This window comes from Rosa rugosa, chromosome 6, assembly GCF_958449725.1.
Source record: "Rosa rugosa chromosome 6, drRosRugo1.1, whole genome shotgun sequence".
Lineage (NCBI taxonomy): Eukaryota > Viridiplantae > Streptophyta > Magnoliopsida > Rosales > Rosaceae > Rosa > Rosa rugosa.
In genome coordinates, this window is record NC_084825.1 from 53083117 (window position 1) to 53106767 (window position 23651).

Below are 23651 nucleotides of genomic sequence, written 5' to 3' on the forward strand. Positions count from 1 at the left end.
AAATCAAAGAAAAATGGTTTCTTCTTCTTCTTCTTCAACCTGACTCTTCTTCTTCTTCTCTCTCCTCCTCCTCTCTATCCTCTCCTTCTCCACCGCCCAAACCATCACTAACGCCGCCGAGATCCTATCCAATTCCTGCTACAAATCCATCTCCCTCACACTCCTGTGGATTAACGACGATGTTACATGATAGGAACAACAACCAAAAGAAATGAAAAGGGCTGAGTAGCAATTAAGTGAAAGAGAACATTTTGGAAGAAATTGCAAAATGATTCATGAATCAATCTTGAGTCCAAAAGAAATGTTACAAACTGGTTGGCTCCGCCATCGTCCGCAAGCTCCAGTCCTTAGGTTTCACCAACCTCGTTCTCCGCACCCACACCGACCTCAAGTCCTTCTTCGCCACCGAAAAGTCCCAATTCATAATCCTCGCCGCCACTAAAGTCGGTGGCATCCACGCCACTAAAGTCGGTGGCATCCACGCCACCAACACCACTTACTCGGCTGACTTCATCGCCCTCAACCTCCAAATCCAGACCACCGTCATCGACGTCTCGCACCGATTCGGAGTCAACAAGCTTCTCTTCCAGGGATTGGTGTAAATGCAAGAGGAGCCGATAACCTTGTCGGAATCGCAGTAAACGCCAGTGAAATTACTGGGGTCGGAAGTGAAATCCCATGAGGCACCCTACTGAGCATCAATCTCTTGTCACTAGGATTTGTGATGCTCGCTCTTTCATCGAGTCAACCGCCTTCATCAACCGCGACCCCTCCCTCAAGTCCCTCATCTCCCGCCTTGACCTCGCTGCCAACCCCAACTCCCGATCCTTGCCGAACTCCGCTTCTCCTGTCACCCTCCACCCCCGCCATCGCCAACCCAACCCATCCTCTTCAATTTCTCAGCATCCAACCACCGAGCTCGAAGAAGAAGCAGACCCCAGAAGAAGAATTTAAAAAAAAAAAATTGCTGATGAGATTTAACATCAGGGTCATTTTGGTCTTTTTTTTTTTTTTTGACTTGACGTCGGCAAACAAACGGAACTGTTAGATTTTTTTGACGAAAGTATCACGTTGATGCCAATATAGGTCGTTGGGTATCACATTGATACTTTTGAGAGTTCAGATATCAAATTGGCCTTGACAGCATAGTTTGGGGACGTGGGCTGAAATTTTCTCTATTTAATATCTGCTCAATCTATGGCCAAAGTCATAGCTTCCACCTTTGCATAACCATATGATTAGTTGAATCATGATCCTCACTTCCTAGTTTCAATAAACAAATCACCAACCTTTCAAACAAAAAAAACAAATCACCAAAAATTGGTAACGTTCCCAATTTACCCATATACACCAATCACAAAAAATAACACAAATAAAAGGAAACAAACAAAATCTATAAAAATATATTTATTCTTCTCCGAATTATAGAACTTTTCTATAAATATTGGCCGGTACGCCATTCTCGTCCAAACCAAACTGGGCAGAACACAAAAGCCAGATAGCCAGAACCCAAAGCTAGTTCTAGAGAGAGAAAGAGAGAGAGAGAGAGAAACTCATACTGTGTAACTCTGACAACACAGACTAGATTCCAGAGTCTAGTTCAGCCCAGGTTCTCCAAATTTCAAAGCAAAACCCAATCTTTCTCTCATCAACGTCAGGCAAGATCACCTTTTTCATTAACTTTCTCTCTCTGTATCTGTATGTTTTTGGCTTATATGTATACGTATGTTATGCGTTCGGCCACATTGGGATTTTGTATTTCCGAGTTATGAATGTAATGCTGGATTTTCTCTCAATTTGATTGACCCAATTTGTAGAAACAGAGGAATAGTCTCGGTGCATCAATTTAATCCTAACACCTTGTTTGCTTCCCGGAAAGTTTCTGTTTTTGTGGCCTTTTTGCAACCAAACAGGATTACAGAAAAGAAAAAAAAAAGGAAAAATCTTTTTATGTTTCAGGGGATGAAGAACAACTGGAATTTGAAACATAATTTATTAATTATTTTTTTTTGGTTGCTTTTGGTACTTGTCGGTGTAGAGGGTATAAATTCTGAGGTTGTCTGTTTCTGGGGAGAAAGCTTTGTGTTGATAGTTTATTTTTGTTGCTGAGGTAATGCTGGGCACCAGAAGTTTTAACTCCTTTGTCTTTTTGATGAAAACTTGGGGCCCAGTAAATGGAATAAAATAAATCTCAGATGATTCTTTTCATTCTTGCAATGTAGGTGTAATTTTTGTTTACTGCGTGATCGAGGTGTTTAACTCGAGTTTAATTGCAGATGACTCTTTTGAGGGAATTGTGTGATGTGGTTTTAGGTTCTGAAAAGGAAAAAGATCTTGCCTTGATTATGTTCTGTATACCCAATTATATTGCATCCGCAAATCTAGTCTATCTTTACGTAAAGAGTGAAACTTTCCATTTTTTAACCATATGTATGGGTTATAAGTTAAACCCTTTTGCTGAAGAGTCGTTTCTTGTGATTTTTCATCTGGTATGCCTCTTTTCCTTGTTAACCAAAGCTGTTGTTTTGTTTGCATTGGTTGTTTTCAATGTACAAGATAAAGGTTTTAACTTGGTGCAATTTGTGTTTGTGTGTTTCTGTGACAACTTGTCTTTGATTGTCATAGATGTTTTGGTTGTGATTACTATTTCATTTTCCAAAATGTAGTACTTAATGAATGTTGTTTATTTCAGAGGCTGGAGTCGGAGAAGAAAAAGATAGTCTATGGGGGAAGACGCAGGAAGAGGTTTGGAATGCCAGAAGACTATGGATGGGAAGGTGAGTAACAGAAACGGTTCAGAGAAGGCCATTCCTTCTTGTTGCTTGAAGGCTAGGGCTTCAGATCCTGAGGCCGATGCAATAAGCCATTCTACTGTTGTTTCTGGGTGGTTTTCAGAATCCCAGTCTCGCACAGGTCATTATCTATAATTTCCTCCTTGTAATCTTAGTCAACTCTTTTCTTTCCCATCAGCAAAGTAATACATAGTCTTGTTGGATGTCCAAGCAGGTTGATAACATTGACCCCTTTATTTTCTTTTTGATTTGAATCGCAGATAAGGCTAGTAGAAAGACTTACTTCAACAACCCGATGTGGCCTGGTAGGCATTACTTTGATGCATCTATAAATCCACTTCTTTTCATGTGTGCATTAGTATTTGTTATACTTTGCAGCACATATTTCAGTTATACTATGGTTGAGGTTTTAACAATTTCTGATGGTCACAATCCTCAAGTTCTTGAAAACTGCCCTTTAGAGGACCCATTGTCAAATATTTTCCAGTAATGAGGAAAGGAAATAGGGACTGATGAACATTTGTTGCTTGATTTATATCTTGCCCTATTGGCGTAGTATCTGTTTGTTTGTCCCTGTTTTTTTGGCTCACTAAAATTTCTTGTTAAAATATATTCTGTTGAAAAGTTATCATCTCTAACTCTAGACTGTTTTTGTGCATTAAAAATGCCTTTGATGTTTATTTTATTCTTTTATTTCATTTTGAAAGGTGAAGCTCACTCACTGAGGTTTTAACAATTTCTGATGGTCACAATCCTCAAGTTCTTGAAAACTGCCCTTTAGAGGACCCATTGTCAAATATTTTCCAGTAATGAGGAAAGGAAATAGGGACTGATGAACATTTGTTGCTTGATTTATATCTTGCCCTATTGGCGTAGTATCTGTTTGTTTGTCCCTGTTTTTTTGGCTCACTAAAATTTCTTGTTAAAATATATTCTGTTGAAAAGTTATCATCTCTAACTCTAGACTGTTTTTGTGCATTAAAAATGCCTTTGATGTTTATTTTATTCTTTTATTTCATTTTGAAAGGTGAAGCTCACTCACTGAAAGTAGAAAACATTCTATTCAAGGATAAATCAGAGTTCCAAGAGGTTTTGGTTTTTGAGGTTTGACATTCTCATCTTGAAGGTTACCTCTGGCTGTTTATATCCATTCTATTCATTCTTTTTTAAGCATTTTTAATATGGCTCCTTTCTGTGCAGTCTTCAACATATGGAAAAGTGCTTGTTCTTGATGGCATCATTCAGCTGAGTGAGAAGGACGAATGTGCATACCAGGAGATGATAACTCATCTACCTCTTTGTTCGATTCCCTCCCCAAAAAATGTAATTTTCATAATCTATCCATCTTATTTTTGATGTTATGGTGTGTTTACTACTATATGATTATGTGATGGAATATGGTACTATATCAGGCTGCCAGTTGTCCTTATTGCATATTCTTTCTGCTATTCAGTAGTGCCAGCTTATGTTCATATTGCTAAATCTACCATGAATTGCAAAGCATATCTGGGTTTAGGAGGCTCTTGAAAAATGGGATTGTCCACTTTTTTATTGATCAGTAAGGTTTTGCATATAGTGCCTTCCATGGAATGATGTGCCTTATTTTGGCTGGATTTGGCTGCACAAGTCTGCAGCTGACTATTTGCAATGTAGTTCATATGTGCTCTGCCCCTGTGCCTGTTTTCTGCCACATTTAGGGTGGATTTGGGTAGATGAGCATTTTGCACTATGAACAAGTTTTCTAAATACTTGTCTAGTCAGGGCTAGATCTTCGGTCAAATTTTGGTTTTAAAAACAGAGTTGATTAGATTCCCTCATGAATTTGATGATTAATACAGTTATTGTTAATGCTAAATGCTTTAAAATCCTTGATGCAGGTTCTGGTTGTCGGTGGTGGTGATGGTGGAGTTCTTAGGGAGATATCGCGCCATCCTTCTGTTGAGCATATTGATATATGTGAGATAGATAAGATGGTTATAGATGTAAGTATTGGTTGTATTTGATTGTTGAGAAATTCTGTGGCAACCAACTCATCTGCAGTTTGTTTTTTCTTCTAGGTGTCTAAGAAGTTTTTTCCAGAGTTAGCTGTTGGATTTGAGGACCCTCGTGTCCATCTGCATGTTGGTGATGGTATGTTTACTGCTACAATTTCTTCTATCTGTTTGATAAAAGAGTTTCATCAAATTGGTTTTTCTATTTTGCTTTGCTGTCCCAATCATATCTCATTTTTATTACATGACAGCTACTGAATTCTTGAGGCATGCACCTGAAGGGAAGTATGATGCTATAATTGTTGATTCATCAGATCCTGTAGGTACGTTTTTTGATCTTTTACTAGAACACTTACTGCTTATATATATATATATATATATATATATATATATATATATATATATATATATATAGTGACGTGTTTTTGCATATTCACATGATATGCATTCCTGACTTTTAAGGTTTTAGAATCTAATGCTTAAATATATGGTATCCTTCGGACATAGGGCCTGCTCAAGAGCTTGTAGAGAAGCCATTTTTTGAGACAATCGCTAGAGCATTAAGGCCTGGCGGTGTTCTCTGTAACATGGCAGAGAGTATGTGGCTCCATACACATCTTATTGAAGATATGATCTCTGTTTGCCATCTAACATTCAAGGGGTCAGTCAACTATGCATGGGCGAGTGTTCCTACATATCCAAGGTAACAACATAATTTGTTTCTTACATATGCAAGTTTTGTCATCAACTTCAGTTGGATGGTTTGGCATTATAAGAGAACTTGCCAGTCTGAGATAAATTGAATTCTTCCCATTCGGGGATCAGGTAGATATTATGAAGTGATTCTTAATCTGAGATTACTGTCGTGCAGTGGTGTTATAGGTTTTCTGCTATGCTCAACAGAAGGGCCTCCTGTTGATTTTAAAAATCCAGTCAACTCCATTGAGAAGTTGGAAGGAGCTGTCAAACACAGAAGAGAACTTCGGTTCTATAACTCTGAGGTAGGAGTCCCAAAAGTTTTTCCAATTCACCCTTGAGAAGAAATTGATCTTCTACTTTAATTTCCTTTATTCAGCTTGGGTTTGTTTGTTCGTTTGACAGATGCACTCAGCTGCCTTTGCCTTGCCTGCTTTTTTGAGGAAGGAGGTGAGCGCACTCTGTGATTCTTCAACTCCAGCAAGACAAAGCGGCTTGTCCTAGTAAATAACTAGCGACGACTGGTTACTCTATCTTCCTGATTATTGAAATGAGTACCGCATGGAAGAATAGAGACCAGGTAATTATCAAGTGTAGATGGAGCTCCTTTTGAAGCATCGGTGGGATTTAAGTTTTACTGTGATGTTACGTCTTGAATGACCTATTACTATATGTTTAGCCCTGTTACATTATTGGATCTTATGAGTAATTTGCTCAGTAATCAAATAATTATGAATATTTTCATTCGATTTTTTTTTTTTTTTCGTTTTTAGGCAATGATCGATTTTTCTTCAAACGATATGAAAATACAACTAGCGTTATGATTAACAGCTCTTGTCGCATTTAGAGTTGTTTTGAATTAACACACAATACAGGATAACTACTAGCTAGCATCTGATCTTGTTTTGTCCTACGAATTAAATAGCTAAAGGTAACCATGTTAGCAACGATTAACAGGGTATAGCCGCAGGTACCCAAGTTCTTGGGAGTAAGTAGACAACTGAGGAGCTTTTATATGCTTCTTTGATCGTTTGCGGCGACGGGCTCTTAGGGAAGAAAGAGCCAATTCCTCCAGCTGAGAATTGTTTCTGTTCAAATCGGGAACCGCCTTGCTGAAATGCCACCAGAATTTGGAGACCACAGCCTTCAAGTCCTTTGCCATGAGAGTAAAGGCTTCAACTTTTGTATGGCATTTTACATTTTGGGTCGAGATAGGGAGGTCGGAGAAGGACATGTATGAGGAAGCCCAACTCAAAAGTTCTTCTCCATAGAAATCACCTTTACCAAGACACTGTGTGATTGAGGAACCCATTTTTATTGAACCATCAGTACTTGTTGTGTAAGTCCATATAATGCCTTCTGCGTTGAAGAGCATTAGATCAAGTGGTTCTCCTGCTCGAATTACATAACTGTTCTCTGTGTAGATTACTGGTTTCAGATTGTCGCAGATGAGTTTTAACACACTTTCATCCATATATCGAAGCATCGGTACCTATATATATAAAGCTCAGGTCAATCCAATAAGAATTAGAACATGCAAGATAATTCATGGACTGAAGCCAAGTTTGGGGAAGCAAGTATTTACTTTCTTAAGTGAGTCCATGCAGAGAAGGCGCTTTATGGACCTTCTGTCCTTCCGGGGAAGAATAGAGAGTAGATTCTCCACATGAACATCTTTGTTTTCTTCCAATTTCTGTCTTACGTTTTCGATGATCACTGTCTTCATATCGTTAGGGAGATGATTTCTGGACATCCACCATTGTATCTCTAGCTCTTTCATTATCATCTTCTGTCTTATCTCTTCCGATTTCGTAGTTGCCAACTGTATATACGTCTGTTATTCCACAACACAGACAACAATGGAGCTCAGCACAATGTATCCTTTTTGAATTTAAAAACTAAACAGTGGAGAGCTGCATTACCAACCTGTACATTTCCAATAAGATACAAAAATAGTAGCAAACCAATTAGAGATATAACGATTGCGAAGCAGTTTTCCCACACATAGGTACTCGTTTCCAAATTTTGACCAAGAGAACTGCAGAAATTTACAATAGTTAGTTTTGAACACTGCGAATGACATCACAGTATATACAGTTTATATGTATCTGTATATGCAGACCTTAGATTTCGCAGACCCCACCAGAAAGAGTAAAAGAACTTCTTGGGAAAATCAGACAAATCGGGCTCAAGGGCATTAAGGAAGATTCCAAAATTAAATTGTGTTGCATTTGATGGAATTGCAGCCGAGCAATTTTTGCTGAGGAGTGTGATATATTGTTGATTTCTAGGTGTGTCATCACAGTAGTAAGTTGACATACATTCTATAATATTAGGATGTCCTTCACAAGCCCTGTGCCAGCATGATGTCTCTCGTTGAATAGAAATGAAATACCAAAAGGCTCCAAGTACCTAAAAATTAACAGCTTAATCAATCAATAGAAAACTCAGTCAAGCAGTAGGTACCAAAGGAACTAATTAAAGATTTATGGGAATGATTACAATGGAGATTAAACTTACATGACTAGCGAGGATGTAGAGAAAAATATTGAATGCACCTCTAGCCCATATTCCGGTTTGTTTAAGTTCTTTACACGAAAGGTAGATTCTATAAATCTTTGGCATATATTGAAAGAGCAGGAACCCGTTTAAAATCTTCCTTCTGTAATCTGAGCCATCCATTTTCAGAAAGAATACCAGCAGCGCCACCTTCACAAGACACACAATTGATGAATTGAATATATTAGCTAGGCTCAAAAGGGAAAATCTAACAATGTGATAACATGGTGCTCATAGCTCACCTTGAAAAGCTTGACTAAGCAACAATGGAGAAAACGAGAGAATTTGAGAGAGAGCAACTGGAGCAATTTCTAAGTTTCTTTCAATTAATGCCACACCACACAAATCATATCAGCACACCCTATTTATAGTTAGGAGATACCTAACACTTATTACACGCTGGAAATAAAAGAGAAGGAAAATATCTAGGCAACTAGTACATGGATGCCAGCTGGAAACTATATCATTGGCCAGCAAATACATTGCCATGCTATAACACCCCGTAACAGTCAACATAGGTCAAGGCATGTTGCATCCCACGTGATTGAGCTGAAGATGAAGTAACTGAGGAGCTGAGGAGCTGAAGGACACCGGTTAACACCCCCTCTCAATCTCAGTAGGGGATACTAGACTGAGATTGACACAATGCTGTTTGAATGCTGGACTGTGCAAACCTTTGGTGAATACATCAGCAGTTTGATATTCAGTAGGAACATACTGAAGTAACAAATCACGCTTTTGAACCCTTTCTCGGACAAAATGGAAGTCATTATCCAAGTGCTTAATTCTTGAGTGAAATACCGGATTGGAACACAGAGCCAGAGCGGAAAGATTATCACACTTTAGCAAAGGTGGAGCAGGGATTCTAACCTGTAAGTCACACAGGACATGTCTAAGCCAAGAAATTTCTGCAGCAGTATTTGCAAGGGCCCTATATTCAGCCTCTGTTGAACTTCTAGACACAGAACCTTGCTTCTTTGATTGCCAAGAGACAGGACAATGAGCAAGATAAACAATGAATCCAGTAGTAGACCTTCGATGATTAATCTCGCCAGCCCAATCAGCATCACAGTATGCATTAATATAAGGAACACCATTGCCATACTTGTAAAATAATCCTTTAGAAAGTGTGCCTTGCAGGTACCTGAGGATTCGTTTGACAGAAGCAAAATGAATATCTGTTGGTGTAGACATGAACTGGCATACTGTATTAACAGCATAAGCAATGTCTGGTCTTGTGAAAGTTAAGTATTGAAGTGCACCAACAATACTTCTGTACAATGTAGGATTTGATAATGGAGTTCCTTCATTTTTCATCAACTGAACATGTGGAAGACAGGGAGAATTGCACTCTCTGCATGAATCTAAACCTGCCTTGGCAATCAACTCTTTAGCATATTTTTCTTGAGACAAAAGAATTCCAGTTTTCTGATATTGAACATTGATCCCCAAGAAGTAAGACAAAGAACCAAGATCCTTCATGTCAAACACTTCACTCAATTCAGTAATAACTTCTTCAATGCCTGTACTATCTGATCCAGTTAAGACAATATCATCCACGTACAGAAGTAAGGCAATCACACCCTTATCAGTGTATTTAACAAACAAACTGGGATCAGAATGAGAAAATTTGAATCCAAGAGCTGGAAGAAAGTTGGTAAATTTTTCATTCCATGCCCTCGGAGCCTGTTTAAGGCCATAAAGAGACTTCTTTAACAAGCACACATACTCAGGGTGATTCGAATCAACAAATCCTTGTGGCTGAGCCATGTAGACTTCCTCTCTGAGATCACCATGCAAAAATGCATTTTTGACATCTAACTGTCTTAACTTCCATTTATTCATAGCAGCAAGAGCAATAATAAGTCTAACTGTGCTATGTCTCACAACAGGACTGAAAGTCTCATCATAATCCAAGCCTTTTTCTTGACTAAAACCTTGAGCAACAAGTCTTGCTTTATATCTTGAAATAGAGCCATCAGGATTCTTTTTGATCTTGTAAATCCATTTACTTCCAACAATATTTTTCTCTTTAGGACGAGGAACAAGCTCCCAAGTGCCCTGCATTAACAAAGCATCAATCTCTTCATTCATAGCTGCATCCCATTCAGGTACACCAGTAGCAGCTTTAAAGAACTTTGGTTCAATAGGATCATGCAAATCCATAATAGCAGAGAAACCACTGAAATAAGCAAGCTCATCAAAAAAACCTTGTTGAAGAACACAAGAATATGCACAATAATCCTGGAATGTTTTCTGTTTCACAATTCCATTTTTGGCTCTAGTCAACATAGAGTGGTTATTATAAACCTGAGCTTGATCTTCAACAAACATCAACTCCTGAGGAAGAGCACTAGTAGTATCAAGAACATCCTGATAAACATTGATGTTTTGTTCCACCTGTGGCATACTAGAATCACTCGAACCAGATAACATACTGGAATTATCAGGATTAACATCATTAGAGCCTGAACCAGTACTTTCCCCATCAGTAGAAGCAGAAATATCAGCTGAAGATTGAGCATCATGCTCAAAAGGAAGAACAACCTGTAATTGATCTGAGGTAAGGACAGGCATCACTGTTGAGGAAGCAGGTGTAGGAGGAACAGATAAGGAAGTGGAGTGAATATCAGAAGAAGAAAATGAAGGAGAAGGATAGGAAGATGAAGAGGATGACTGAGAAGAGACAGACTGAAAGGGAAAGACAGTTTCATCATGAACAACATGCCTACACATCCACAGTTTGTTAAGGCCAATACTATAGCAGAAAACACCCTTATATCCAAGAGCATATCCTAAAAAGACACACACAGTAGTCCTAGGATCAAGCTTATCATGAGAGTAAGGCCTAAGATAGGGATAACAAGCTGAACCAAATATTCTGAGAAATTTTAAATCAGGAACTGCACCAAAGAGTTTGAAATATGGGGACTGAAACTTAAGAGACTTGCATGGCATTCTATTAATAAGATAGGCAGAATGTGCCACAGCATGAAACCAAAAAGGTTTAGGCAACTTAGCAGCAGACATCAAGGTAATGCAGGTTTCAACAATATGTCTATTCTTCCTTTCTGCAACTCCATTTTGTTGTGGAGTATAGGGACAAGTAATAAGATGCAGAATACCTTTACTTTCTAGAAAAGACTTAAAAGCTTTGCTATTGAACTCACCACCTCCATCTGTTTGCAAAGACTGAATAGGAATGCGGAATTGAGTGCAAACAAAATTATAGAATTTGACAAAGGTGGAGAAAGTGTCAGATTTATTGATGAGAGGATAGATCCACACAAACTTGGTGTAGTCATCAATGAAAGTTACATAGTATTTGAAACCTTCAAGAGACAAGCATGGGGCAGGACCCCAGAGATCACTATGAACTTTCTGAAAGAGTGAACTAGACTGAGATACAGTTTCAGAGAAAGGTAACCTATGCATTTTACCACTGAGACAATCCCCACACACATGAGTGGAGGAGTCATTATTGTACGAAATCTTAGAAAGAGACAACATCCTAGACACAATGTCAGCAGTAGGATGTCCCAATCTGTGATGCCAAAGTGTGGACTTGACAGCTGAACCAACAAATGCAGTGTGAGAATGAGATGAGGACTGAGTAAGCTTTGGAGTTTTGAAGATGAAGAGTCCATCCCCATTACTCTTTCCTTTGTACAGTAGAGCTCTTGATGCCTTGTCCTGCACACATATGTCAACATCATCCATGACAATGAAGCAGTGGTTATCCTTGCAAAGTTTATTAAAGGACAGTAAGTTTACTGCTAAGTGAGGAACATGCAGAACATTATTGAGTTTGAAAGTATGTTCAGCAGGAGTAATATTAGCAGAACCAATATGCTTGATATGCAAACCTTCACCATTGCCAATTGTAATTGAATTGTTGGACTCAAAAGGATGAGCAATGGTAAGATTTCTGATATCAGATGTCATGTGATGAGTAGCTCCAGTGTCTCCAATCCAGACTCCATGATTCTGAGATCCAGATGAGCTTGCACCAGAAGATTGTGCACTCATGGCAGTGAGAGTAGATGGAGGATCTGCACCCTGATAGGCATAATTGCTCCTATGATGACAATCAAGAGCTACATGACCTTTCAGTCCACAAATTTGACAGATGACCACAGATTTTGAGGGATGATCAGCTGGCATGTCATTTCTGTAGAAGCAATTAACAGCAGTATGCCCTTTCTTGCTACATATTTGACACTCAGGAGATGAGCCAAAGTTATTCCTGTACTCAAGATTGCTGCCTTTGTAATCAGGTGAATCAGGATTCTGAAAACATTTGCTAGCAATATGACCTTTCCTGTGGCAGTAACTGCATTCAGAAGTCTGATAGCAATTTGAAGCATTGTGTCCCTTCTTGTTACAAATTTGACACTCAACAGCATTGTAACTTTTAAAACCACGATTATCCCCTTGAGATGACTGTTTGTTATAGGTCCAGCTAGATGACTTCCCATTCCACACTCCCTTGCCTTTGTCACTGTTGTAGAAGTCTGAGGTGTTGTTATTGTTTGACCGAAAGTTGGTTCCTCTAGCTGCCATTGCTGTCATAGAGTTATTTGGAATAAACTGTGCCTCAATATCTCTTTCAGCAGCTAACAGTTGAGCCCTGAAATCCTTGAGAGAAATAGAACTATCTCTGGCTCGAATCACAGTTTTGATCATGGAGTATTCTTCAGGAAGACCATTGAGAGTAACCACAACTATATCTTCATCCACAATATGAACACCAACAGACCTCAACTGATCTCTAGCATGCTTAATTCGCAGGAGATACTTGTCAATGGAATCAGCACCTTTCTTAATAGTCTGTAGATCAGTTTTAAGTTGAATGATATTAGCCCTTGACACAGTAGAGAACCTCTCTTGTAAAGCAATCCAGGCTTCATGAGATGACTTGCTGCCAACAATGATCTCCATAATCTCATCATCAAGAGTGGCCATGAGCAGACCAAGAAGAGCCTTATCAATCTTTTTCCACTGTTTGTAAGCTTGAGTAACCTCATTGGTCACAGATCCTTCCTCAGTCAAAACATATCGAGGTGGACAAGGATAGCTACCATCAAAGTAGCTGAATAGATCATTTCCTTCCAAAACAGACTGAAATTGAAAACTCCATTTAACAAAGTTACTCTCGCTCAATTTCACAGTAATCATACTGAGAAGGGAGCTGATATCAGACTGAGTGATAGCCATTTTGTATTCTCACAACCTTGATTTGAATCTACAAGTTATGAAAATATTATTACGTGAACATGAATCACAGCGATTATGTTCTCAACAATTATGTTATCACACCTACTCTCCACATGTGAGACACATTCTCAAATTGATATCAACATCCACAAGATTATCAGATCAATTATCACACCTGCTCTTCAATTATGAAGCAATATTATCAAATTGATATCAACAGCCACACAATTATCTGATCAATTATCAGTTCATAGTAACATCAGTAGGTAAACCTCCTTGTGTCCCTATTTCACATAATCAACACTCACATAGGCACAGACAGCTTTAACCATGGTAGATCTAGCTTTTCATATCATCAAATCAAAACACACAAGCAGCAAACGCTCTCAATCAAACAGATCCAACACTATCAAGGACGAAATGAGCTTTACACAGTCACTGACCAAGTATATAAGCACAGATCTAAAACATGAACAGAAAGATGTACATCCAAGCTTCAAATTCACAAATCACTGTGAATAATTCAGAAGAACAAGTAGAGATGAAACCTCGAAAGCTTGATTTGCAGAGAAAAACGCAGCAACCTGAAGAACTAGGGTTTCAGCTCACCGAAGCACAAAGAGCAAGAGATGATGCGGAAGCGAACTGTAAAATACAGTTAGAGTAAGTAAGAGCAGCACAGGATCAAGAGCCGGAGCTCTGATACCATGATAACATGGTGCTCATAGCTCACCTTGAAAAGCTTGACTAAGCAACAATGGAGAAAACGAGAGAATTTGAGAGAGAGCAACTGGAGCAATTTCTAAGTTTCTTTCAATTAATGCCACACCACACAAATCATATCAGCACACCCTATTTATAGTTAGGAGATACCTAACACTTATTACACGCTGGAAATAAAAGAGAAGGAAAATATCTAGGCAACTAGTACATGGATGCCAGCTGGAAACTATATCATTGGCCAGCAAATACATTGCCATGCTATAACACCCCGTAACAGTCAACATAGGTCAAGGCATGTTGCATCCCACGTGATTGAGCTGAAGATGAAGTAACTGAGGAGCTGAGGAGCTGAAGGACACCGGTTAACACAATGTACAGGCATAGCTGAAAATATGTTATGTCTTACTTGTGGGATCGGAAGAATGGCTATAAAGTCTATAATGATGGAGATAGATAACCAGGACATCTTCTGAGATATTGCCTTGGCAAAGCCAAGTAACTCTGCCTTTTTCCATGGCCAACCTGGCTTTCCTCTTTTTGATATCTCTGACACCACAGTGTTGGTACTAACACGAATTTCATGTATAATATGCATTATGAAAGTCATATCGGTGAGTGATCGGAGGACTAGAGCTGCAGTTCTCACCCTCTTGTCCCCATCAATGCACTTTTTATCTTTGTTGATGTAGGGGATGTAGAAGAACAAAGGGTCTGCGGTTACTGAAATCAGACATGAAATCACAAATATCTTATACCACATTGCAATGAAGGCCCCCTGGGGGTCAAAAAATTCCTTAAAGGTAGGCCATTTTGTCTCTGACAATATTGAATGTCCTCCACTGTTCATAGGAGTCTTAGGAGATTGCAGCCTCCCTTTACTGTCTAAAGTGTAACCTGCTGTAATGCTGATATAAAAACATACAAATTAGTTGAAGCCATGAGATGAGAACTAAAAAATGGACGCGAGCTAGCTTTCGTTACATGAAGTTTTTTTTTCTTTCAAGCGTATTGAAGTTGTTTAGGCCTTTAGGGACTAAAAGTGAAACAAAAAAAACTACTGACAATTTGTTGAAGCAAGAGTAATTTGGCTCCTAGAAGCGGCTAACCTTATGATGAAGCTGTCGTCTGGATTAATAGCCATAAATCAAGTGCCTGACTATGTAAGTATCTTATATGATGGACAAATTAGTAAGTTATATATGCAACCAAAATTGGACTTGGGCATTGCAGAAAATCCAGTACGTTGAAACTTGCAACAGAACTGAAATCGGAAGCTATTAATTACTATGTCAAAGAACATTGTTCACACTCCGTTTTATAGACTTATATGCAGCATTAGGTCGACAATTAATTAGAAAAAGAAAAGGTCAGTTGTTTTTTGAAGAGAAAGAAAAGGTCAGTTGGGTTGGGTTAGACAAGTTGTTGATTCTATATACTTAAACAAGGGCATGCAACACGAGGTGATCGTTTCATTGGTGGTACTAGTCTTGAAGATCGAAAGTCAATCCAGATATCACATTCGTTCCCTCAAGTTGTATTATTTATCTTCATTTCCTGTCAAATACTATGGATAAGTTGAACAATTACTAATCTCGGTTGATCCGTTAAAACTCTACTTGTCCACTGGGGTTGCCACTGCCAGTACTATATGAAGATTATATATGAATCATGAGCGTATTACCTCTCAAGTGGCCGGAACCATCAAATCCATGGGCGGCCACTGCAACAAGGCAATACTGCCATTCCTTGATCGAGGATGTATTGTCAAAGGTTCATGTCACATTGGTTAATTGTTTCATGCATAGAAGACTATTCTTATATACGTCACAAATTACGCGGTTAGTACTTAATTATATATCTTGAAATCCAGATTATGAATCTCTAAACTTGAGGCTAGCTGGGAAGTGGTAAGCGTCTAGGAAGGTAGCTAGCTACTAGCTAGTCTGCTTTCTAACTTTTTTAGGTGTTGATCTTCTGAAAGAATAAGTTCATTTTTTGTGTTGTACACTATTCATGTAATAAATTGGTGTATGTATTAGTTTGAATTGAACAAATTAGTCTATGCCTTTTTGACACGAACTTACTTTTTCAGAATATTTTTTTTTAAAATTAGTCATCAATTAGCAACTTGCGAGATTGAGAGATTAACTTGGTGCACTTTTTCTTACAAAATAAGATATAAGATGAACCATCTTATTTTGTAAGAAAAAGTATATCGGCAAGTTAATCTCTCAATCTTGCAAGTTGATAATTGATTGACTAATCTAGAAAACGATACTAAAGAATCAATAATTGAAAGTAAAAGTAGAAAGAGTCGGGAAGGAACCAAAACAATTGTAGACCAACAAATGCCGTCTGCTTTTCCGTTAGACTGACGGGGTCAACTCGCATAGGACAAGTTAGATGTACCAGAGGGGCTTTTAAGGGAGAAGGGGGAAAGGCATGTGCATGTAGAGGAGGTAAGGTTGGAAGACTTGAGAAGTCTTCTGGGTCATCCTTCATCTCTACAAAATATCATTGAAGAAACCATAAATGTGTAAACAGAGTTTAGTTGGTGTCGTCGTCTGAAATCACAACACCCTCCCAGCAAACAAAGCAACTTCATTCATCTGCGACTGCGAGAACCTAGTTTCAGGACCAGGTTTAATTCCTGATTGTTGTCCAATATGTTAATTTTGCTGGGCAATTGTAATTCCGATTATCTTTTCCATCCTGGCATTGTTGCTTACTATTCGTGCGTGCCATGAACCGGTCATGGTGGGTTTATATATTTTAGAATTGCTCTTGCAAAATTATATCCCATTCAATCAATTTCTTATCAACTATTGTCCTCTTATTTCCAACCATAGCATTCTACTTTTCCAAATGGGTTTAGCGACTCTAGCTCATATTTTACAAGTATTTACTATTTATTTAATTATGTTCATTCTATTCCACAAGTTCCTTATCATGGTTGATTGAAGTTCTAGCTAGATCACCTTAAATTCATGAATATGAAGTCAACAATTTAAATTCACACACAATCAAACAGAAATTGTACCCCCATCAATTCTTCCTCCTATCAGGCTATCACATAATAAGAAATTGATTCTAGCTCTTAAAAGAAATTATCTTTTGAAGATGGAGCTTTATATGTTGAAAACTGACGGAAGACATAGAAAGCTGCATGTAAATTATGTTGCTGGAATGAGTGGAATCATAAATGTTTTTTTTCATTCATTTCTATCAGTTTCAGAACATTTTGTTTCTCCTCAAGTTCTGCTTTAGTTAATACTTGGAATTGCACAAGTTAGTTCCAAGTTATAACTTTTCATTACCTGGAGAGTTATAGGCAATTTAATCTGACCCATTTGTTCATTATACACAGGCTGCTATAGTCTTTGAAAGTCTATTGGTACAGTCCATCTTGGAAGGTGAGGGAAACTTGCATGTCAAAAGCTTGCAACTACAACACTCGAAAAACTAATGCCGAGGATAGAAGGGAAGGGAAAGTTTGATCAGGCAAGGTGGAGGCTAGTGTATGCACCACAGATACCTAGCTTGCCTTTTGTTGATCCTACTGTGGATCCTCTCAAATCCCTGGCCAGTAATATTTCATTTGGTACAGAAGTTGAAGTCCAACTTGGGAAACGTCTTACAGGTATTTTTCAAGCAAACTCCTTAATCTGCTTTCTATATTGTTGCAACTCACATTTGATTCGACTTGATTCTTATTCTAGTTTTGCTATTTGTTATTATTTAGAATATTGTGTCGCTTTAGCAAGGGAGTTGAGATGATTAATTAATTAACCTTTCAGAGGGTTACTTGTATAATATCTTTCATTGTCTTATGTGAACTGAGTTCAGTAGCAGTTTACCTTGTAATCCTATAGTGTGGGTAGAGTTGTATAATATCTTTCATTGTCTTATGTGAACTGAGTTCAGTAGCAGTTTACCTTGTAATCCTATAGTGTGGGTAGAGAGACTGTTGAATAGATACTAACTACATTTTTTTTTTGTCTTTAAGTGATGTTGAACATAGACACTTGGCAGATATTGTTACTTTTTACCTTTGAATGTTGTTATGATCCTGTAGGAGATATTTGTCTCCTCCCGGCCTCACTTGTTCGACAAATGAAGGACTCGGAAATGGCAATGCAATGAACATTAATCTACCAGCTTACCAGCCGCCTGCACGTTCAAAATGCCTCATTTTTGAATATTTTGACTTGGGATTAATCTGCTAGCCATTATACTTTTAGTTGTGAACCAGATTAAGTGTTCACTTGTAGCTTTTAAATTTCCTCAACTGTCAATTGTACATATGACACTATTTGCTCAAAATTGAATGAGGCAACTTTGTAAGTTCACAATGTTACTTTGTACATAGTTCAATAAATCATCAATGAAAGGAGATTACCAGTTCTAAGTTTCAATTGCAGTACATCAATGACTTCTACTAAAAGGAAACTCAAATTCTTGCATTTCATCTCTCTCTCTCTCTCTCAAGCTCAAGTCAATGTTTGATTTCTCAGAAGCCCCAATAATGGAACTTAGAACCAAAATTTGAATGGTAATAGAATGAAGGTATACAAATTTCTCAAGTTTTGCACTAGTGGGACAAGAAATCAAATAGACAGTCACCAAAATCTCCATGGATCCTTGAATAGAGGAACATAGTTTTCTGTGGGAGGGAGAAGGTGAAATGAACTACAGTACGTTTCTGCATCACAAAAAATTTCATCATTCATAAGTAACAGTAAATTCAATAGCTGCTTCATAAGTAAATTGGGCATTGGTCTATGTTAACATGTTTCCTCAAAAAATGCTGGAGTCATCAGGCCATAGTACAACAATTAATAATATGCTGCAAACAGAAAGGCTAATGGAGGACATGACAAGTAAGGCTAACGGTGCATCAAGAACTGAACTCTCAGCCCTATACTGAGTGGAATAAATAGGCATGTGAGTGATGTGATTAAGACGGTATAACCAAATATACTCACAATTCTTACACACCCAAAATGGCCACAGAGAAGAAAAAAAAAAGTGACTGTATAGAGCTACATAGTTGCATTTCTACCAGCAGCGAAAAACACAACAGGATTATACAAAGAGACTCGGGTCTAGATTAATTACTGTGATCGAGGAGCCATCCCACTTGCATGTCCAAAATGATGCCCAACAACAACCACTGGAATCCCATGGTTTCCTGCAGCAATGGAAGCAGCATGCCTGTAAATTCAAAATTTGATCCTGCCTAACTTTGTCTTCACTATCTCCTCCTAGTCTTGCATCAATGCACTGCCTAACTTTGTCTTCACTAAGTTTTGGTGTAGCCTAACAGATCCCAAAAATTCCAGAAACTGCTTGGTTAATATGAACAAGAGCATATTCCTATGTCTCTATTGCTGTAGGTTGCTTCTCCTTGAAACAGATCAATATATCTAAGAACAAGGATGTCTAGATAATTATATAGAACTCGACATTCTAAGATTTCATCTAAAGCTAAGAACTATTCCTTAACTAATGAGTAGTTATATACTTACATAAGTTTTGTATTCCAATACCAACTGAGGCCTAGCATAGATGCAACTCCAAATACCAACAGAGTAAATTTCATATACTCTTCTATACACGACAAGCAAAATAACAAATAGTACATTGAGTTGGACAGTCAACAATTGATGAGTTCTAAAGTTTCCAACCAAGAACAAGAAAAGAGGCAATACAATTAATAAGTTTTATTTTATATAACTCAGACAATGATATAAGATTTCACTATCAATAAGAACAAGCCTATAGAGAACAACTATGAATTGAAAAACTTACTCTCAGTCCTGAAGGCATCTTTGTTTTGACTGGGCCAAGTTTCATCGTTCCACCGCCAACCTTCTGAGCAGAGGGAAGTAGAGAACCAAGTCGAGCAACCTTGGCCTTATGTTTGCCTCAAAAATGCCAAGACATGACTTATAAAGTGTTTCTTGGAGTCAGTCAGAGCCTCCCACAGTCCCATTGTTGTACATCCTGGGAGAGATCAACCTCCTCAACTATAAGCCAATTAACATGTCATTGTTGTAGGAGAATGGAATTGTGTGTCTATTATTGATAATAGGAGCCCTTTAAATAGGGAGTTACAAGGTACCCAAAAAGGTAATAGAATCCGATTACAATTGAATACCTAGAACACATTCCTATTACAACTCTAAACCCTAGTTTGTAGAGGCACACATTATGTCGATATCATTCAACACTCCCCCTTGTGCCGCTCAAACTTGGTGATGACGCTTCGATTGTTGCCTCGTTAAAAACCTTGCCAGGTAACAAAAACCCTGTGGGACAAAAATAACCTTGGTCGAAGGACAAAAGGAGCACAACACGTCCTTTACTCTTCGAGATCTAACATGTAGACATCATACCTCCCCCTGATGTCCATATCTCCCCCTGATTGCTACAATCATGGGAGTTCGGATAACTTCCTTAATCCGATGCTCTTCACATGTTTCTCGAAGGTGGATTTTGGTAACGACTTAGTAAATAAGTCCGCTACATTATCCTCAGATCGGATTTGGTTCACTTCAATATTTAGAAGTGTCTGTTGTTGCTGATTGTAAAAGAACTTAGGCGATATATGCTTGGTGTTGTCGCCCTTGATGAAACCTAATTTCATTTGTTCAATACAAGCTGCATTATCCTCATAAATGCATGTAGGTTCATCTGTGGTAGACTTCAAACCACAAGTTCCTCGAATATGTCTAACTATACACCTTAGCCATATGCATTCTCGCACAGCTTCATGTAGAGCAATAATCTCTGCATGATTTGAGGAAGTAGCAACAAGGGTCTGTTTTGTAGACCTCCAAGATATCGCAGTGCTTCCCATGGTAAAGACCTAACCCGTTTGGGAGCGACCTTTGTGAGGGTCAGAGAGATACCCTGCATCAGCAAAACCCATCAAGACATCGTTGTCATTTTGATGGAGGAGAGGAGGAGCACGGAAGGTGGCGTTTTGCCTTGTGGAGTCCGATCCCACACTTCCGTTATTTCTTTTCTCTTTGTAGGGATAGAACAAGCCCATATCAATCGTACCTCTCAAGTATCGAAGGATTGTCTTCACACCAATCCAATGGCGGCGTGTTGGCGCAGAACTGTGTCGAGCTAACAATTTCACTGCAAATGAGATATCCGGTCTTATGCATTGAGCTAAGTACAATAATGCGCCTATTGCACTTAGATAGGGCACTTCAGCCTCTAATAAGTTTTCGTCCTCATCCCTTGGACGAAATGGATCTTTTCCGGGCTCAAGACTACGGCCGATCATGGGAGTACTCACAGGCTTTGCTTTATCTTCGTCAAAGCGCCTTAGTAATTTTTGAGTATATGCTGACTGATGGATCATAATCCCATCACTACGGTGCTCGAGCTCTAGTCCGAGACAAAACCGTGTTTTCCCAAGATCTTTCATCTCAAATTCGGATTTCAAGTATTGAGCAGTTTCCTTTAACTCATCTAGAGTTCCAATTAGGTTCATGTCGTCGACATAAACTGCTACAATTGCAAATCCGGAACTTGTCCTTTTTATAAACACGCATGGGCATATTTCATTGTTGACATATCCATTCCCAATCAAGTAGTCACTTAGACGGTTATACCACATCCGTCCGGATTGTTTCAATCCATATAGTGAGCGTCTCAATATTATTGAAAACGCGCTCCGTGGTTTAGAGCCACTTGATTTGGGTAATTGAAGTCCATCTGGAACCTTCATATATATCTCTGAATCTAGATCCCCATAGAGATATGCAGTAACCACATCCATAAGCTGCATGTCAAGTTTTTCGGAAACTACCAAACTGACAAGGTAGCGGAACGTTATAACGTCCATTACGGGAGAATATGTCTCCTCGTAGTCGATTCCAGGGCGTTGTGAGAAACCTTGCGCCACAAGGCGGGCTTTGTATCTAACAACCTCATTTTTCTCATTACGCTTGGTACGCCTGAATTAAGCGCACAAAATTACCCTGCAAAAGACAATTGTTAGTATAGGATAAGCAGGGATCGTTCAGTCCGGGGATTGAGGGTACTTTCACAAATTACGTTAATTGAAATAAGACTATCGAAAACTAAAGAAAGAAAAGAGAAAATAAAATTGACGCAAAAATAAATGAAAGGGGGGGGGGTTAGGATTTTAAGAATGCAGATAATAATAAAAGAAAGAAAACGTTGCAATTTTTAGGAATTCTAAATCAAATGTATGGACGTTGAGAACTTCGTAATCCACCTCTAGTTATGATCAGAGAAAGACAATTTAACCTAATCTTCAATTACAATGGCATGTGAATGAAACCAATCAAGAACTTTAGGATCGCCGCTAAAGCCTTATTTTTCCCAAAATTACTTAGAACCGTGAACGCACTGCATCCTAAGCTTGCTTATATGCAATCAAGGTGTAGAACGCTACCCTATCAAATTAACTCATTAAGCACACATAAACACATTAAGCTCTTTGGAAAGATTGATTTTAGAGTACAAAACTAGTGAGGAACGCCATCCTAGCATGTATTCTATTTGTTTGATTTCACCTAACATGTAGGCTTTACTACTTTAGTGTTTTAAGACCGTGAACGCACTGCACCTTAAAACTAGCTCCAAATTACATGCTCATATTTTAGGTGATCAATCTAAGACATAAACATATAAAAGATTTTATAAAATAAAATCAAACAAAGCATTTACAAAACCTTGTAATCGAAAAAGAGATTCAAAAGCTAAAAGTCCATCACATAACTAGGATTTCATACTAGTTCTCAACAAGAAAATTACTCACTCATAGTTGGGAAATCCAAAACCATATACATATTGAATTCGAAAAGTACAAAAGGAATAAACCGTAGAGAGTAGTAGATATCACGATCTCACTTTGATTATTCTTCAAGAAAGCTTGAGGCGTCTTCAAAGCAGGAGTACGACAAGATGATGGAAGATGATTTGATGGAAGATGGAGGCTACGGCTTCTCCTTGGAGTAGGGATCTCGTGAGCTATGATGAGGGGAGAGTATGGAGGCGTGGTTTCTGAATTAGGGCAGTGGATGGTGTGTATATGTGATGGAAGAGGTGGTGAGAGAATGAGAAGAGAGGAAGTGATAACTAAGGAAAATGGAGAGGAAATGGTGAGACAAGGAGATGAAATGGATCAAGGAATGTGTGTTTTAGAATGAGAGGAGAAGGTGTTTATATAGGGAAGAAAAAGAAGAGTGAAATGATGAGTGGAAGAAAAATAATGAAAGTGGAGTATGAAAGTGATTTGTAAAATATGGAAAAGATAGAGAAATGATGAAATGAAAGCAAAGCATGAAGGTGCAGAAACATGGAAGTGATGATGATCTATTAAAGAGATTGTAGTAGAAAAATATATCCAAGGAAAAAAAAGAAAAGCATCTAGCTTTCTTCATGTGGGTAGGAAACATGAACATGTGAATATTGAGCTGGTTTTAGGTCAGTTTCTGCCCCTTTATTCCTTCAATTATTTCTCCAACAAGACTTCAGAATGAGCCTTCGACTTCTTCATAAAAAATGTTCCACTATGAGTGTAGATCATTCTGAAAAATTTTCAGAGCTTTATTCCATGCGGTTGGGCTGGAAATGCTGCTGGACCTCTTACAGGTCCAGTTTTCCAGTTTTGCTTCTGTAGAAA

General features: G+C 38.4%; 2 protein-coding genes across 3 annotated transcripts in view; one reads left to right on the plus strand and one right to left on the minus strand.

Moving 5' to 3' along the window:
* Window positions 1-1450: 1450 nt before the first annotated feature.
* On the plus strand, window positions 1451-6588 carry LOC133715755 (spermine synthase). 2 transcript variants are annotated; one of them, XR_009849200.1, is made up of 12 exons: window positions 1451-1658; window positions 2693-2913; window positions 3053-3097; window positions 3820-3896; window positions 3993-4115; window positions 4670-4774; window positions 4850-4922; window positions 5035-5106; window positions 5291-5486; window positions 5655-5784; window positions 5885-6059; window positions 6450-6588. XR_009849200.1 is itself a non-coding variant. In XM_062142396.1 (11 exons), the coding sequence occupies exons 2-11, from the start codon at window positions 2724-2726 to the stop codon at window positions 5981-5983; spliced, it is 1110 nt and encodes a 369-aa protein (XP_061998380.1). In that variant the 5' UTR covers window positions 1451-1658; window positions 2693-2723; the 3' UTR covers window positions 5984-6228. The 2 variants fall into 2 exon arrangements, 1 of the variants encoding a protein (XP_061998380.1); XM_062142396.1 differs by lacking the exon at window positions 6450-6588 and having other exon boundaries at window positions 5885-6228.
* The window catches only part of LOC133717009 (cyclic nucleotide-gated ion channel 1-like), a 28059-nt gene continuing 10827 nt past the window's right edge, over window positions 6420-23651 (minus strand). The window contains exons 2-8 of the mRNA XM_062143634.1: window positions 19790-20007; window positions 14385-14883; window positions 8000-8188; window positions 7602-7891; window positions 7406-7517; window positions 7065-7313; window positions 6420-6971 (exon numbers count right to left, since the gene is read on the minus strand). Of these exons, the coding sequence (XP_061999618.1) occupies window positions 6420-6971; window positions 7065-7313; window positions 7406-7517; window positions 7602-7891; window positions 8000-8188; window positions 14385-14825 (1833 nt within the window). The 5' untranslated portion in view covers window positions 14826-14883; window positions 19790-20007. The remainder of the gene's footprint in view (window positions 6972-7064; window positions 7314-7405; window positions 7518-7601; window positions 7892-7999; window positions 8189-14384; window positions 14884-19789; window positions 20008-23651) is intronic.